This window comes from Quercus lobata, chromosome 11 (assembly GCF_001633185.2).
Source record: "Quercus lobata isolate SW786 chromosome 11, ValleyOak3.0 Primary Assembly, whole genome shotgun sequence".
NCBI lineage: Eukaryota > Viridiplantae > Streptophyta > Magnoliopsida > Fagales > Fagaceae > Quercus > Quercus lobata.
In genome coordinates this window covers 35,269,696-35,288,635 of record NC_044914.1, presented here as the reverse complement: position 1 = coordinate 35,288,635, position 18,940 = coordinate 35,269,696, and the positions used below count along the sequence as shown (strand labels likewise).

Genomic DNA, 18,940 nt, shown 5'->3' with positions numbered 1-18,940 from the left:
CATTTACCAAAAAAAAAAAAAAAACCCAAAAAACCAAGAGTTATTAATGAAGAAAAAACACTAGTTTTCACACAAAACTATTCCACCACAGCCTCATTATGGTTTTGGATCCTCCACCGCAAGCACAAGCATCTTCTCCCTTTGCACCTAGCTAGGTTTATCATAGCTTGGGCAACTCAGCTGTTAACGGGGCATTGGAGTGTGGACTAGAGTTGTGGAGAAGAAGGTGAGTTTAGAGAAAGAAGCTATTCAGGTTTAGACTTTAGAGGGAGAAGTATTGATTTTAGGGAAATTAATGTGGGGGCAAGTGACTCGTTTATTTTTAGACAAAATATTGATGAAGTGACATTTGTGTATTTTTCACCTTTAAATCTTATATAGATCTACGGTTTAAAAAATGTGTAACTCTTATAGAGTTACACCAAGTATAACTTGAATATATATAAATATATATATATATATATATATATATATATACACACAGCTCTCAAACAAGTCTCAAGAGAATAGATAAAATGGTTACAATTGAACTCAAAGAGTCCCTAACATCATCTAACGGAGGGTTTCAAATGTATACTTTCAAATTTCATGTCCTAAAATTACTTGCAAATTGGTTCTAAGTGGTAGAATTACTCTCTACAATTAGACCCCAGCTCATTTGTACAATTAATTGATGTGATTTGTGCTTTCACAAGGTCCCATAGTTTATCACAGTTTGCCCATTCAGAAAATTTTCCTCTTCACGAATGCCCATTAATTGTATTAGTTTTTGCTCTCCAAAAATATTTTAGTAATTTGCTTTTTTTTACAGATATTTTCATATTCGGTAACAACATTGAGAAGAAAATTTCCTTTTTTAGAACAGAAAAAAGAACCAATTTATTTCTTTAAATATTTTTTATAGTAAGTGTACAGGTAAGAGAAGAGAGTTATTACATTAGATGGAAAAATAACATTTTATGTTAGATACTTAGATAGAAAATGAGAAATTGTATTGTTATTATTAGAACAAGGTATTGTTCTTGAACAAGGAGTAGAAATGATATTTCATTTCCATTGTTCTCTTTCATTAGACTTTTTCTTACTTATTGATCTTGCAGTAGTTAATTTTGGATTTTGAAACCTTTTCAACAATTTATTATGGCATGTACAAGTATATTTATCAGAGGAAGAAATCACGACATTGAAAGAGATCCTAAAAAGCATGGTTAAAACTATTTGATAACATCAAACTTATTAGAAAGGAATGGGATATATTTGGTAAAATCCGGGTATCGAGCCTTGTGCGAAGAAGCAAGGAGTGGGGGGAAGCATAGGGTTTAAACTCAGGGCTGATCGCTGGGTTTTGGTCGAGCATATGGAAAGCTAAACGTGCCGGGGAAGGTGAAACATTTTATGTGGAAAGCATGTTCAGACAGTCTGCCTACGAAAACAAACTTGGTGAAGAGGAGAGTGTTGACTGAATCGGTCTGTCATTTATGTGACCGAGCTGAAGAAGACATGCACCATGCATTGTGGGGCTGTGAAGCACTAAAACATGTATGGGATATAGACTTCCAGTGGGTAAATCAATTCGAAGCATCACAGGGTCCATTCCAAGACTTGGTGGCAGTTCGTGAAGTTTTTGCAACAAGGGCTTGGTTCATATGGTCTCACAGAAACAAGTCGAGGTTGCAAGATTAATCGGTTCCACTTAGCGGCATCAGAGAGGCGGTCTGCAATTTCTTGCAATTGTTCAGCTCCTGCCGTGAACATTCTGGCAGCACCAAGGTGGTGAGGCGACGTACATGGCAACCTCCAAACCCAGGTGAATATAAAACAAATTTTGATGGTGCTATGTTTAATGAATGTGATGAAGTTGGCGTGGGCATTGTGGTGCGAGATTCAAAAGCTCTGGTGCGATGGTGAAAAAAAAAAAAAAAAACCTCATTCAGTGGAATGTTTGGAGCTGTTGGCAGCAAGGCGTGATGTGCTCTTCGCAAAGGAAATCGGGTTACAACAGTCCCACTTTGAAGGCTACTCGGAAATGGTTATCAATGGGTTGCAAGGGGTTGGCATGCACTTCTCATCTTTGGGGCATTTGGTTAGAGACACTTTATTTCATGTTAGCTCTATGGGGAGTTTTTCTTTCGCTCACATGTTAAGGCAAAGTAATGCTGTGGCACATACTTTGACCCAAAGAGCAAGATTATCTTTTCCTTTTTATATTTGGATGGAGTTTATTCAGTCTAACATTGAAGTTTTTGTATGCGCTGATTTTCAAGTTGTTGAATAATAAAATAAAATGACGGTCTTTTCATTCAAATATATATATATATCAACAAAAAGTCACGTGAATAGCAAGTCAAGTAAATTTATTTTTTATTTAAATATTATTGGTAAAAACTTATTATAAAATTTATTACTTATTTTTATAAATTTAAAAAATTATTAATTATTTATTCATGATGTCATTGGTTCAACTATCATTCTAATTCTGATCGATCATAAAACTGAGAACCACTCCATAATCCAATTCTTTGATCGGTTCGGTTTTCATCAATATCAATCATGGAGCCATCTCAACTGACAGCCAAATAAAGCGTTTTAAAAATAATAATAATAAGAGAAAATAAAGAAGCAAATAATTACAAAGACCCCCACTAAGACGTTGAATCATGAAGAGCACCTTTCTAACGTTGGTCCAGAATCACTACCCCACTTTAAATGAAAATGTACATAGGTTCACTAAAAGGTGATTTGATTTTAACATGGGTCTCCATCATACACATCAAACAATGACAAAGGAAACGGTATCAATGCCCTTGAATATTTAAAGAAGAATTGAGAATTAATAAATAGAAGACATGTTAGACCCATAAGATAAAATCTTATCAGTGGAATAAAAGAAATGGACAGTTTTTGAAATGAAGAGGATACTGAAAACACAAATACAATAATGTCTGAAGCCAAAAAAAAAAAACAATAATGTCAATTTCCCTACAAGTTGCAAGTATAACATATGTAATTCAACAATAACTGCATCAATTTAAACCAACATTACAGATAATAAGACTTTTCTTCTAGTTAAAAGTGGCATAAATGATTGATCTCGAACAGAATTTGTACAATTTCATGCCGTATAATACTGGTAGTAAAATCGACCTAATATTTTCACTTCTCCCAAAACTTCAATAAACCAAAAAAAGTTGGGTGACTAGTCTTACTATTTCCTTTTCCCCTTATAAGTTTAACCAAAGCCAGTAATTATTATTCTTTGATTCTTTGAAATGCCTTTGAAAGAGGAAACCTTTTACCTCATGAGGATTGAAAACCAAACATTATCCCCAGCCTAATTCAAGCCTTCTTATCAAATATCTTCAACAACTTAGTCCAAGTGCTACTGCTTTGAGTGTTTTCTACCCAAATGATTGCTTCAAATAGATAGTATATTGTGAGGAGATTGAGGAGAACCAGTTTCAAGTAAAAAGCTCCTACTACAATATGACCTAGATGTACTCGAGGAAGAAGCAAGATATCTTCCATCTCCACTGTGAAAAATTGCATCAGCCCTATGTATTTTCCCCTTACTTGTCCTTCCTCTCCCTTCATTTCCTTCATACTCTTCGTCTTCAATTGCTTCTAAAAGACCACTTTGCATTGGGTCTGAACTCTCATACAGAAGCCTAAGAACCTGTTTAATTGAAGGCCTAGCTCGGCCTTCTCTCTGGGTACACCATCTCACGATTGAGACTAATGTTTGAAGCTGGTCTAAGTCAAATGAATCACTGATACAAGGGTCCACTAGCTCAGGTAGACGTGATTCTGATGTTGTGTATATTTGGGACCATTCCACCAGATTCTTGTTGTCTTGTATTGCACGTCTTCCGGTCACTATCTCCAACAGTAGCACACCGTAGCTGTAAACATCACTTTTCTCGGTGAGTTCTTGACTGACAATATATTCAGGATCCATATAACCTGGAAGCCACCCAACATGTAGATCTCTTTAGCACAAAAAATAGATAATTCATGTTCAAGAGGTCATATGTCTTTTCCCTGACCTGGAGTTCCCCGGATATCAGTATTTACTGGTTCAAAGCAAATAGAACCATCTTTTGAAGCATGTGCAAGGCCAAAATCTGCAACCTGGAAAACAAAACAACATTTTGTACACATTATTTCAAAGCCTTTAACATGGTGCTTGGATGTGCACTTCTTTTTGTTTAATGCATAATCCCAACAATAAGAAATATGAAGGGAGTAATGCATTGTATCAGACAATGAAATTCTTTTTGAGTTATTTTGATATGAGCATGTGCCCTCTTCCTGAAAGAAATCTAATTACAAAGGAGAGAATTAAGAGATACAAAAGTGAAGAACACTCATGGAATCTATTTTTAGAAAATTGTATCTCTTTCACTACAACAATTGAGGATTCAGATTTTCAAAAGTTTCATGTGCATCCAAGAGGTTACCCTACCTTAGCCACGAAGTTCTCATCCAGTAAAATGTTGCTGGACTTAATATCTCTGTGGCACAGAGGAGGATCACAGTAGAAATGGAGGTACTCCTGCAGGTGAGAACAGTAAATAAGAAAAAGCATTCTGCAAGGTATTAATTTAGTTGTACGTAGATATGAAAATTAATGAAACCAACAAGCAAAGAAGAAGAGCATAATTCTTTAGATTACCAGTGCATTAGCCACGTCTATTGCAATCTGCATTCTAGTCCGCCAACTGAGAGGAGTTCTACCTGGAGCTGCACATACATGAGACCAAATTTGTTTAGAATATACAGCCATGAGATAAGGGAGCTTTAGGGGGGGAAATTTTAATGGGCATGCATCAGAGAAACAGAGAACTGACAAAGAAAAGAGAGGGAGAGAAGGTGGGGAGCAAACAAAAAAATTGAAGAAGCGAGGAGCATACCATGAAGATGATCCTTTAAGCTTCCATTTGCCATATACTCATACAAGAGAAACCTGCCATGAAGCAATCAAAATTATATAAGTGTTGCCAACACATGAGATGCATCACTCAAGTGCACACATGAACGAACTACCTCTCATGTTTTGCAATGCAAAAACCCCTTAGAGCAACAAGGTGGCGATGATGCAGTCTAGCAAGAAGCTCAATCTCTCTGCAGAAGTCATCATCTCCCTGCTCTGAAACTTTGTTCATACGTTTTACTGCTGCCACTAAGCCATCACTAAATTGAGCTTTGTATACTGTTCCAAATCCTCCACGCCCAATGATGGTGTTAAAACTGCCTGTTGCCTTCTTTATCTCCTTATAACTGAATTTTCGGAACATGGATGAAGGGCCTGCACTTAACCCCAAATCCCCCCCAAATGCCACCCCCAGATCCCACCCCCCAAAGAAAAAATAAAATTAAAGGATTTCTGACATGTGGCATTAGCAATGCCAAGAGAGAACATGACTGTAAAAGATCCAAAGCCATACCTTCCTGAAATTTTCGCGCTGGCCAAGAAGGAGGAAAAGCTTTTGAAGATTTCTTATCTAATTTTTCAGAACCATCCAGCTCTCTGCTTTTCCTGCGAATAAGAAATACCAAGACTACTAGCATCATAACAGCAGCTGCTGTGACTGCAAGTCCAATGCCTGGAATCAATGTCAGGCGGTAGTGATGGTGGTTTTTGGTTAAGGGTGTGCCAAGCACTAGTGGGTTTGGGCTCGCAGCAACCAATGGAGTTGGAGAAGCCTCAGGCGTGTGCGAAGGTGGGGATGGCACTGAAATTGGAATAATGATTGCAACAAATTATTATCAGCCACATATACAGCACCATAAGGAGCCCCCGAAAAAAATAAAACCAAAAGAAAAGAGCATAACAAAATTATAGTTAGATGGGGCAATATGATTGGAAACATCTTGCCCTGTTTCCAGGCCTTTTCTTTATTTCATTCTTGAACAGAACTGGCTTTTCTTATTTAATTAAAAGTATTTTCCCAACCACTCAATTCAGTCAGCTATTTGTTCAATCAGGATTATTTGTATAACTTTCCCCCTGTGGCCTTAACTTTTCATCTGATCTCCTCCTTCATAAAATATCCAGTTATCTCCTCTCATGAACTTTTCATAATAAAACTGTTTTCTAGGGTTAAAAATAAACAAACTAAAAGAAAAAACAAGTTTTTTTCCTCTGAATTGCCATAAAGGATCCTTGCTGGGCCAAAACTCAAACATTACACAGAATCCTTCAACTACATGTTCAAATGACAGAAGAAGAATCAGCTCGAATCTAAACTACAAGAACTCTAGAGGAGCAAACTTATTATTATCCAACAAATGAGCATTCCAGCTCAAAAGATACAAAGTTACATGACTTGCTCATCACTGGATATTATGATATGAAACCACAACTATCTGCAAGGGATATCTATCAAGGAATGGTTCAAACAAAGCAAGCAAATTGATGCATCAACAAAGATACCCTCCTGCGTGTCCCTAGGACAGTATGAAAAACAAAAAAAAGAGATCTTTCTCCAACCCTTCCTTCACGAATAAAGTTATTAGCAATGACAGAAAATGGCAAGTACCTTCCACATTAAAGCACCATTTCACAAGTTCGAGCCTAGGAGTTAGCCTCTTAAAAAAAGGGGTGTGTGTGTGGGGGGGGGGGGGTTGTTGGTTAAGGGAGGGGGTGGGTGGGTAAGGCTACTTACCAATCACTTCTCTCAAGCCCCATAGAAGTGAGCCATGTGCAATGGATACGACTTCATGGATCAATGACTCAATTAGATCTCATCACAACTATACCCAGTAGAACACAAATAGGATAGTCATTCCATGTTTGCCAAAATATCCTAAGAGGCATATAGAAAAATTTGATGAACTTGAAGGTGAAAACCAAAACAAAAGAGCTCTTTCTCTAACCCCTCCTTGATCCTTGACAGAATATATTTATTAGCAATGACAGAGAAAATAGATGAATGATTCAATTAGGTCTCAACAGAACTAGACCTACTATACAACATGTATAAAGTTGTTAATGCCATGCTTACCAAAATATCCTACCACACATATAAAAGTTGGACAAACTTGAAGGTGAAAACTCAAAACAAAGGAAATAATGCAGATAATTGATAGGTTCTATTGAACATTTCAGGTCATTATTTTTTAATTTCAAAAGCACAAAATTCCAAACTTCCTATAAAAACAGGGATTTTCTACGATATGTAAAACTAGCACTGGATATAAGAGTAACAAGATAGCACTATGTAAGAATAGGAAAGCCTGCACCAATGACACCAACTGGTTTATCATCACATGCATAGACATGCACATATTAAAATCCATTTCTTCCCAAGATATTGGTTTAAGGACTTCGTTGAGTTGAGTAGTTATACCTGGAAAATTGCTAAGCCCTTGAACTCCAAAAAAACAACTTGCAATTTCAACAACTGAAACACCATCAACTTGGCTTGCAATTGCAGTGAAAGTTGCATCACGGCAAGTACTCAGTGTCGTATTATCTTCTGCTCCTACCAGCTGACGAAGGTACGTGATGCTAGCATTTACACATTTCCTGCAATTAGAATCCTCTGAAAGTGGCAATTTGCAATTTACAGTGACATCCGAGAATTTTGGAGACTGCAGCATCTGGGTGACAGTTGTCCGACCCTCACACACATAATTAACAGGAATTTTTGTCCCAAACCCACAAAATGCTGTTGCATTTTTTGGAACTCCATACAGTCCCAAGGTTTCTGATATGGAATGTAGGCAGGTTTCAGATAAATTTGCAGAAACCCCTAGGTTGCCTGTGGCATTTGCATAGTGAGCAACAGAAACTGCAATAAAAGCATTGATGTAGCGGCAACACTTTCCTCTGTCATTGTTAGTAGAGCAGATTGAGGCCACCAGAGTGAGGTTAGATCCAGTCAAATTTAAGGGGCAATCTGCAAAAGTAGCAAGGGTAATTATCAATCATGAGTCATTCTCTGATTTATACAACAACTCATGACCTATAACATGCACAATTGAATATCTATTTGGAGTGCACAAAAAAGTTCACCTAAGAAGAAAAAAGTTATAAAATATCAATCTGATTTACATAACTTCCTGACAATTTAACTTAAAAATTAAATGGAGTAGTTCCTAGGAGAATTTGTACAGCTATATAACATGTAAAAACTCTTATTTTCTTTTTCTTTTCTATCTTTTAAACACAAATGGATAGCTAGACAGGTATCATGACTCATGAAGTAAAGGTTACTGATTTGACTCTTCCCCTTCACCTCTCTTTGGGACTGCTTCTCATCCAAAACAAAAACAAAAACAAAAACAAAAAAAAAAAAATATTGGTGATGTTGCTGCAATGTCCTACATGTATGTGTTGGCCCCAACACCCCATTTTGCAGTTTCTTACCTTTTTCCCCCTTTCCCTGCACTGACAGAGTTGATGTCTTGTATACATGTCCACAACCACATCTATGACAGTCTCATTGTTTTAAATGAGTTTACTTAAAAACTAAACAGTCAGTTATCTAGGCATTTATCTCACAAAATATGAATGACTTGGGAGTGAATTGGCCAAAAATATTGAGAAACTAAAACCAAACGATTACAAAACAACATATGAGTGCACAGATTACCTGATTTAATGGTAAGAATTTTGGAAAACTTTTCCAACAAGTAGGCTACAATAAGATCTAGGTTTGATATATTCTCCTCTGGAAAGATACTTCTAGAACTAGATGGAGGTCTAGACTCTCTAGAGTAACAAGAAAATATCACATCATTCAAACTTCACAGAATCACAATGCAGCTCCTATATGTTTTCCATAATTAATGCTTATATTATGTGCAATGATGTTCCCAGGACTTTTTAATAGCTTAATAGCCTAAATTCTTTTGTACTAATATGCCCATGCTTGCAAGTTTAATTCAGAACCCAAACCTCATAACACAAATTAGAAACCAGGAAAAAAAAAAAAAAAAAAAATTTCTTCCACTGCATTCACAACAAAACACAAATAAGATCATTCAAACCACGGGAACCCTGCTGCATAGTGATCACTTCCTCAGCAAATTTGTAAGAAAAACCCAAAAATTGAGAGAAGACAGCAGCGAAGTCCCCATTAAGCTAAAACCAACTAAAAAACACAAATTTAGACATTACAATGAACTCAAAGTTAACACTGGGTAGCCCTAAATATTACTCAGTTCCACATCAACAGCCAAATAATGAGTCATAAAACCCCAAGAGCCAGAAAACCATTTACAGTGTAACACTAAAATCTCAGAACCAAATAGACAAATAACTAAAACCAATTTCAAAGCCAAAGAAATTGCCCCCATAAAAAGGGAATACTAATAAATGAGAAGCAAAATAGAGAAACCAATAAATGTAGCAACTTTAAAGTCTAAACAGTCCTAAAGGAAACAAAAACAAAAGGGCACTAAATGCTAAACAAGAGTAAAAAGAAAAAAAGAACAAAAAAGTGAAGAAACAAGAGGATGAAAAGTATAAGTAACACTAACCACCCGCCATGATTACAGGAAGCTGCACTCCAAGAAATGCTAGCAGACCCAGCAAAATCGGCGTCGAGTAAGCTTCCATGGTCGAGACCAAGAGGGAAACTCCTGACCAGAGAGAGAGAGAGAGAGAGAGAGAGAGTAGTGTGATTGCTTGTGAGTGTAAGAGGCTGGCAGAATGACTATGTGTGTAAATGGAATGCCCCACAGTCCACAGACAGGACACTCTCTCTCTCTCTCTCTCTCTCTCTCGTTTTCAAACCAATTTCCTAAAAATTAATGCACAGTTGTGGAAGAGGGTGGGCCTAGGAAGGATCACTGCCTCATTGTTGGTCTTGCTGGAAATTCCCCATGTCACCTTTAAGCTCAAAAAAGAAAAAAAGAAAAAAAAAAGAAAGAAGCTCACTTTATGACAAAAATGCACAACTTTTTCATCACAAATTTGCTGCGTGGCAAACTGTAATTGGGTGAGAGAAAGTAATAAATTCATATAAAAGTAATAGACATTTCGTCATAATTTATAATAAAAGTTATGAATTTGTTTATGATAGTATAAGAACTCCACTCTACGAGCTAAAAATAAAATCAAGGAAGAAAGTCCAATTTATTATTTCACTTTGTGTAATTTTCTTTGAGTTAGTTAGTTAGAAGAAGATATGTCAATAGATGAATAATGAATTGACAAGTTTTCACTCTTTCTTATTTGGGCCAATTACTTGTATAATTTTTTTTTACTTACTATTAACAATCTATCACATTAGTAAAATATCAATATATTTGTCAAATTTTTTGTGTGCCTAGACTTTCTCATCGCTATATTATGTCTTTGTTTTGTAATATAATTTTGGATTCAATTTTGGGCAAAGTTCAAGTGATACAATACGGACGCATGATAAATTTTGAATATAAGCCCGTAGCAAATCAGGTAATATGAGTCTAGTATACAGGAGCACTGTACCTAGTTAGTACTAATTTATTTTTGTCACTTAATTGTCTTCCATTACATTGCAATGACACCTTTGCCTCTCTCTTTCTTGTTGCCTACTCAATCTTGATTCTATTTTTAAAATTAGCACCAAAAAAAGAATTCTTAAGTATCTAATGTATGGGTTTATTTATTATTATATGAGATTGAGGTATAGGAATTAGATATATAGGTATATAAATAGATCATATATAATTGGGTTGCGTTATCATAAGATGCCCGTTAACAACACATATTTGGATAACTTTTCAGGTTTTTGGGTAGCTTTTAACAGCTTTTGGAAATTTTTTTATTTCTTTTGGTAATTTTTTTGACAACTTTTTTTCTTTTTTATAAGTGAAGTCCAAAAGGGAAATTCTTAACAAGCACCGGACGGTGCTTAACATTTCCCTATGTAATTTACAAAACTCTTACATTTGCGGCCCATACTTGAATCCATGAGCTTTTGACGTCGGTCATATCCATACTCGAATTGATGTCCATTGGAGTCATTGGACAGAATAGAGAATACATATGCCAGTTGTTATTGCAAAACATCTTTTAGAAAGCCCCAGAAATTTGCTGTAAATAGCACATCCTTTGTATAAAGAATAGAGAACAGAGATGATTGGTCCACTATCTATCACTAGTGAATAGTGATGGCAACATGTATGTATGTAAGAAATTCCGAAGGAGTCTCTGGGCCAGGGGTGGGTGAGTAAAGGCCGGACCCACAATTGTTGATTAGTGTGATGAGACAGCAAAGCCAAGGCAAAAAGAGACGCGAGCATGTCTGTACTGTTATTCTGTATATAGTGTATGGGCACGGGTTGTATGGGCACGGGTTTTTGGAACATTAGAATGGGAATATTTTATATTATAAGGTATTTTTTAATTGGTCCTATTAAAGCCTTAAAAAAAAAAAAAATCATATTAATAGGTGTACTTAAAGCATTCATTGATGAATAGTTTTAAGAAACTTTTTATGAAAAAAAGAAAAAAAAAAAATATATATATATATATATATATATTTTAACATTTTTTTCATAATTTTTTAAAATGGTTTATTAATAATTGCTTTTATAACATCTGTTAGTAAAATCCTTTTTTAATTACATGTATCACCATGTTTCCATGATAGGATTTACCCCAAGTTAGTTACTACTCATTTGACATTTTTTATTTCAATAATAACGACAATTTTTTTTTTTCAATAAATAAGTGAGATTTGTAATTTTGGACATAATATGATATAATTGGTATATAATAAAGTGGTGTTAATGATAAGCATTTCACTACACTTATCATATCTACTAATACCCCCTCTCTCTCTCTCATACAAGAGTGTCCCAAGCTTAAGCCAACCAATATAATGCAAAAGCTCAACCAAGATGATTTTGAAGTCTAACAAATGAAGCGCATTTTTTAAACGAACCTTCCCTCCAATTCAAAAGATTAATGAGTTATTTTGTCCAATAAGTTAAAAGAGCATTTATTTTGGGTTAAAGAAATATTTCGCCTTTATGTTTCAGCTATCTTAGGTAAACACGTTTTTTAATTTGTTTAAATTTCAATTAGAGTCTTATTTTACAATGGTTTTGAGAATGTAATGTTTTAATTGCTATTTTCATTCTTCTATGCTTAGAGGGTTATTCTAAGCTTCTATATAAGCTATTTGGCTAGAATAAATAAAATATAGTAGCATCTTCAGGAAAAAAGAAGAAGAAGCTTTTGTGCTTTAAGAAGAATGATTTCTTCTATTCAACTATCATCCCTTGGGTGGACCCTTTGGGTGATGAGTTTCAGTTTTTGTATCTCTTTAGGTGGTAATAATCAGTATCTCATTAAGTGGTGAGTTATTTCAGCCAAGTATGCTTAATAGAATTCGATCCTTTTTGGGCAGTAATATTTGTATTTCATTAGGTTTTATTTGGTGGTGAGTTGGTCTATGCATTTTAGTTCTTGAGTGTTTTCTATTCCATCTATCTCAAAAATATCAGTTTGGTTTCCCCATACTTTTTTCTGGTATCATTCTCTCATCACTTGGTTTTGTTTGTCACTATAAGTCCGATTTGGAGGACCTATAATTAAATCGGGGAACTTGTGGTTGTGGGCTATGCACCACCAAACATGCACAATAGCCTTAGAGCAAGGCAAGACTGAATGGGACATTAGGAGGTGTACGTGGGTCACGAATCACGATCGGCCAAGGGAGTCAATTCCGTACCGTACCGGCCGGTACTGTCGAAATATACTGTACTGGCAAGCAAACCGGTACATATAACCCCCTTGTTTCGTACCGGAAAAAATACCGGCCGAACCGACCATGTACCGGCAGTACTGGCCAATTTCGGGCAATACCGGCCAGTACAAATTATTATTATTATTATTTTTTTTTTAAGTTTTGTAATTTTTGAATTTTTGTTAGAGCAGAATGGTAACTTATTTGCATTAACTTATTAGCATTATTTGTTTTCTTAGTATGCAATGGTAACTTTTAAGCTTTCTATTTTTTATATTGTGTTTTTTTTTCTTTTAATTGACACCAAAGTCTAAAACCATGAATAATTAGTTATGAATTGAGGAAATATTTTATGGTAAACTTTTATATTTATTATAATATATACACACACATACATACATACATACATATATATAAATATATATATATTTATAAATATAAAAAATAGCGGTAAACTCGAAACGGTACACCGATATTAACCGACATCCAAAATATATCGTACCGTTGACCAAACCGGTATAGTTTCCAGTACAATATTGACTCCCTTGCGATTGGCACGCCTAAGTCTTTGTCAATTCGACTTGTTCTGTTTAATTAGCATGTCCAAGCCTTGTAGTTGTTTGTAAGTCTCTACCATGATTGACAGGCCGCCCGTTGCTTAATTAGGTCCCATGAGAACCATCTTATCGATTTGATTTCGTTTGTGGTGTTGTGGCGTCGGTGCATGAGAATACCAAAACATTGTCTTTGATTAGAAAATGTGACCTTTTAAAAAAAATAAACAAATATAAATCTATAATTTGATATAGTTTTGATTCAATTGTGATGTGATGTGATGGTGATGGATTTGTAACATGAATTTTGTTTTAATGGTAATTTGTGCTTGAAAGTTCAGTTTGGATGTGTTGCCCATCAAATATTGTGAAAATGTCTGAATGGTTATTTTGATGGCAAATTAATATGTATATATATTTATTTATTTATTGTCATGAAAATCATTTTTGTTTAACAAACAAGTCTTTTTACTTTTTTTTTTTTTTTTAAGAACTAATTTTGAGATGTATCAAACCAAAAATATATATATTTTTGTTCAACCTTAAAAACAATGTTGAAGTTTTGAAAATACTGTTTAGAAATGCAAACCGAGCAAACCTTAAAGGTGTGAGCCTTGCAATTGCGGCAAAAACTTGTTAAGTCGATTAGAGTTGCGCATGTGTTAAGGAAGCAAATAGCTGAGCTGACACTTTTTAACCGTTTTGAGGAAAACACAAGCTGTAGTGGATTTTCTTTTCGTTCCTTTTCCTTCATCTACTTTAATTTTAAGAGTATATTGTTGCTTTGATTCTTTAGGAAAAAAAAATTATACAAATACTAGAAGACCAGCTATACTCTATGGTACTAAATATTGGGTTTTTAAAAAGCAACATATTTTTCAAATGATCATTGTTGAAATGAGAATGTTAAAAGTATAAGTAAAAATACACAAAAATATAGGATTCAAATTGAGGGAATTAGGTTTAAGATAGAGTGACCTCTAATGATGAAAATTTGAGGAAAAATCACTTGAGAATTGAGATGGTTTAGTCATATTTAGAGGAAAATGGTTAATGCACTAGTAAGAAAGAATGCATTGATTCATATTGAGGGAAAGGAAAATTTTAGATTAATACAAAAAAAGAAAAAAGAAAAATAACATTAATAGAAGTATTAAAAAATGATGTGTCAATTAACTTCCATTCAAAGACGAAGCATGGACACTAACCCCAAATCCATGGTGGAGATTCCTCATAGACTGACCAACGATCCCAATGCCTCTGATGACTAGCTTAGAACTATCAGATCCAACATCAAGGAGGTTGCCTTTAGAAAAATCTCTGACGGAAGCAGCAACAGATTGAACACAACCTGTGATCTTAGTGAGGAAAATCTTATAGGACAAGCCTGTGGAGTGCATGATGATGGGGCATTTGCATCGGGTGAAAATGATTTAGTTTGCAGAGCCAACGATTCTAGGAACCATTCTCATTAAAGCCACTCAGGAAATGCTAGGGATCATCAAGCACTCAACGACTCTATTTCGGGGGCAGAATGGAGTCAAAGAGGGAGCTGATGGAAGCATGGAAATAGATGGACACAGAGGATAAATCCTCACTATCTCATTTTGACCCTACCACCACACCTTATAAGATCATGAATATCTTTATTTGGAACTGTAGAGGTGCCATGAAGCCTCAATTCAAGAAAACGGTTATGGATCTCGTTGAATGGCATATGCCTATAATAATGGTATTTACGGAGACAAGGATGAGTAGAGCAAGAGTAGATGAGATCATTGAAACTTTACCTTTTGATGGAGCTATGGTAGTTGACACGATTGGATTTGTTGGTGGGATATGGTTGCTTTGGTGCTCGGACTTGGTCCGGGTTGATGTTTTGGCGACCACTGAACAAGAAATCCACGCTCTTATTCGGGTAAGATCTCAAACCTTTTGGATTCTTAGTGCAATCTATGCTAGTCCTAGGCTTGCTGAAAGATGTATGCTTTGGGATAACCTTAAAATGCTTACTTCCCTTCATAATCTTCCTTGGTCTCTTATGGGTGATTTTAACAAAGTTTTATCTGAGGATGAGAAATTAGGGGGAAACACTATTAGCCAAAGGAGGGTTAGGGCCATTCAAGAGTGTATGAATGTTTGTCATATGCTAGACCTTGGGTCTTTAGGACCGAAGTTCACATGGTCTAACAAAAGAGGCATTGATGATTTGATAGAATGTAGACTGGACAGATGTTAGGCCAATCCTGAATGGAAAGCCCAATTTGCTGAAGCCAATGTCACCCACTTAGCCAGAGCTAACTCTGATCACTACCCTCTCCTCCCAAATCTTAACCCAACCTTGGGCCAATCCTGAGTGGAAAGCCCAATTTGCTGAAGCCAATGTCACCCACTTAGCCAGAGCTAACTCTAATCACTACCCTCTCCTCCACTATCAAGAGCTGAAGACCAAATGATGCTGCATCAATGTTTTGACACAAGCATTGGATGGAATCTATAGAACTACTCCTTTGTGTTACTTGACCAGATTATGGAGGGCATGAAAGCAACCCCTTTCTCATGTGATCCTAATGTTGAAGATTCTCTTTTATGGGCACTCCAAAAATGGTTCTTTCTCTCTAAACTTAGCTTATTTATTGGCAAGAGGCTTAAACCCTTTGAACCTGGACACTATATCTATGTCTTAGGTCTAGAAAACTACTGCACCCCCTCGAATTCAATTTTGTCTTTGGCTGTGCATGCACAATAGCCTTCCTACTAGTGAAGTACTAGGTTCAAGAGGTTTAAACCTTAATCCAACATGCCCTTTGTGTTCAAAAGAGACTGAATCCATTGAACATTTGCTCCGGAGCTGTGAGTTTGCACAAGCCTTTTGGCAAAAACTAAACTACCCTCACTTTCTTAGGGAATCTTTTAACAAACCCCTAAGGGAATGGCTGGAAGTTAATTGCAATACTAAAATTGCATCTAATTGCATGGCAATTCCATGGGGTATTGTTTTTCCTATGGGAGTGTGGCACTTATGGCTGCAACAAAACTTATGTGTGTTTAAGACTAGCTCCCTTAACACTAAGGCTACTGAGAAATGCATTCAAAGTGCTACAAAATTTTTTGCAATAGGAACACGAATTAAGCTTTTAGTATCTAAATCCATAATCCCAATTGCATGAAGGAAACCCCCTGAAGGATGGGCAAAACTTAACACTAATGGCTCGACTTTTGGGAACCTGAGGAAGCAGGGGGAGGTGGGCTCATTCAAGACCATAATGGAGACTGGATAATAGGCTTTTCCAGAAGTTTGGGCTTCACCAACAACTTTATTGCAGAACTGTGGGATTTAAGAGATGGACTCACCTTAGCCAAGGAACTCAATCTTAATAGCCTTATTGTTAAGATGGATGTTATGAGTGTAGTCCAATTGATGAATAATGATTCTGTTAACATGCTAATGGAGCCTTTTTTGATTGACAGCAAGACCCTCCTGAGAGCCATCCCAAACAAACGGATTGAGCACACGTTCTGTGAGGTGAATCAATGCACGGATCACAGATTTTTTGGCAAGAATAGGGTCTAGGCATATTTTTCCTTTTGCTATTTTTGTTGACCTACCACCTGTGGTGGATGCTATTTTAACTTTTGATATAACTAATACTTGTAATAGACTTGTTGTTTCTAATATATAAGTAGTTTGTTCTGACCAAAAAATAAGAAAGTAATATAGAGTTTAACTTTTTTTGTTTGAGAAACAAATACAAACACACAAAGCAGAGAAAAAAAAATAGAAAAAAAAAATATATATATATATATATATATATATATGGTCAACTCAACTAATTTAGGCAGATTTACAACCCACCTCAAAAATTTTTGTACTATACTTTGTGATTAATTATTTGTTTAAAATAACGTTTTATATTTGAGGTCACTTTTGGAGATACTACACAAATTTTCTTATCCTCGAAATAATCAAGACAAAAGAAGATAGAAATATGTAACATATTATATTATATTTATATATTTTAACATACTTTTTTTTTTTTTTTGATATGATATATTTTAACATACTTGATTAAATAACAATATATAAAGTGCCTTTTGAGGCATTCTTATCGACTTAAGATATTTAACTTGGTGATGACAAAAATGAAAGTATCAACGACTTTTTGTGAAATCAACGAACTTGACTTTGATATCAAAGCATCACCAACTCGCTCTCTCTAGCTCCCTTGCAAATAGTGTACATAATTTAATATCATATTATCATCTAACATTTTAAATATTATAGTACTCTATACAATTTTAGAATTATAATATCTAATCTAAATCATAAAATGGGTTAATTTAAAATACCTCATGTTCTTACTTGATCATTTTCTCTTGTTTTAGACAAACTAATTTTACTATCTATACTCTTGCTAGCTAGACTTTCTTGTGTACTAGAGAGAGAGAACCATCATATCTTGCAGTCTTCTTCCTATCTTACCTTCAAAAAAAAAAAAAAAAACTGACTAGTAGGTTTCAATTAACTCAACTGATAAACTCTGATGGTTAAATAAGAAATCTAGATTTCAATCTCTATTTACACAAAAAATTGATTAGTGTCTTAATCTAATGATAATGAGCACAATCAACAGAAGCAGATGCCATAAGTTTAAACTTCATAAAAAAAAATTAAAAAATAAAATAAAAACCTGAATAAAGTATTCAGAAAATTAAAGTACCATTCATTGTAATTTATCAACACTCAAAATGTTTGAGAGTTTTCCAATTAAAGCTCTATAGATCCATTGATTTTTCCCACAAATAAATTGACACCTATCAATATCATATCAAAGATTTTAGATAAAATTCATTGACTAAAAGATTATATGTCTATGTCTTTTTCTCAACAAAACAAAAAAATGATAAGTCTTAGTTAGATTTACTCTAACTTAATGACAATGTTTGGTTTCTTTTACGAAGAGGATCATAGTTCAAATCCCCCTCCCCTTTTATTTTTTAAAATCGAATTATAGGAAAAAAAAAACTTAAGATTTGAATGATAGTTCATATTGTTCTTATAGAAATAAATAAATAAAGGAGATATGGAAATAAACAAAAAGAAAGATATAACAAAATAGTACTGCTACTGTTCTTATGTGATAGCTAATAATATTTGAGAATTGAGAAAATTAGGCAACCTACTAATTAGCAAGTATTACTAAATTTTAACCCTTATTATGGCTTAGTTATTTTTAGGATAATCTAGCAATTAGTCCAATATGCAGGTGATTAACCAATTAACATAAGCATGTAAAAACACAATTATAATCCCACACAAAACTTCTTTGTGACCTCACTGTCGAAAATGATTAACCAGAATAGATAATTTTAGTACATAATACTTATAAAACCCTCCAAGCCTAGTACTATCTATGTACTTAAACCCTTTGAATTTCTGCTCACAACCACTGTTCAAGTCCTTTCTCTACACCAAGTCTCTGATTTGCAATTGAGCTCCAATTGCTACTTCAAACCTCCATGGCTAATTCTGTCGTGGCTCCAATGAAAAAGCATTAATTATGAATTTATGAATTATGAAAAAGCATTAATTGAGAAGACAGTGACAATTTGGAAAGTTTCATACAATTTTGGTCCCAAAATATGGATGGGTCTGGGCCATGGCTCCACATTTTCCTTTTTATTTTTCATGTCAGGCTG

General features: G+C 34.9%; 1 protein-coding gene across 2 annotated transcripts; it reads right to left on the bottom strand.

Moving 5' to 3' along the window:
* Window positions 1-2,931: 2,931 nt before the first annotated feature.
* Window positions 2,932-9,780, bottom strand: LOC115968238 (probable receptor-like protein kinase At1g49730). Of its 2 annotated transcripts, XM_031087575.1 has the most exons (9): window positions 9,487-9,762; window positions 7,350-7,901; window positions 5,445-5,732; window positions 5,044-5,305; window positions 4,911-4,963; window positions 4,673-4,740; window positions 4,463-4,552; window positions 4,044-4,128; window positions 2,932-3,960 (listed from the first exon to the last, which is right to left on the bottom strand). In XM_031087575.1, the coding sequence occupies exons 1-9, from the start codon at window positions 9,563-9,565 to the stop codon at window positions 3,416-3,418; spliced, it is 2,022 nt and encodes a 673-aa protein (XP_030943435.1). In that variant the 5' UTR covers window positions 9,566-9,762; the 3' UTR covers window positions 2,932-3,415. The 2 variants fall into 2 exon arrangements, 1 of the variants encoding a protein (XP_030943435.1); XR_004086707.1 differs by lacking the exon at window positions 2,932-3,960 and having other exon boundaries at window positions 4,463-4,586; window positions 9,487-9,780.
* Window positions 9,781-18,940: the final 9,160 nt, after the last annotated feature.

What these genes read in the sequence shown, in the direction of transcription:
- LOC115968238 (XM_031087575.1), bottom strand. Translation starts at nt 9,565, where the DNA reads ATGGAAGCTTACTCGACGCCGATTTTGCTGGGTCTGCTAGCATTTCTT. An exon ending in AGGGCTTAGCAATTTTCCAG is followed by an intron (nt 5,733 to 7,349) that starts GTATAACTACTC and finishes TTCCAATTTCAG; the next exon opens with TGCCATCCCCACCTTCGCAC. An exon ending in AGCGCGAAAATTTCAGGAAG is followed by an intron (nt 5,306 to 5,444) that starts GTATGGCTTTGG and finishes GGTTAAGTGCAG; the next exon opens with GCCCTTCATCCATGTTCCGA.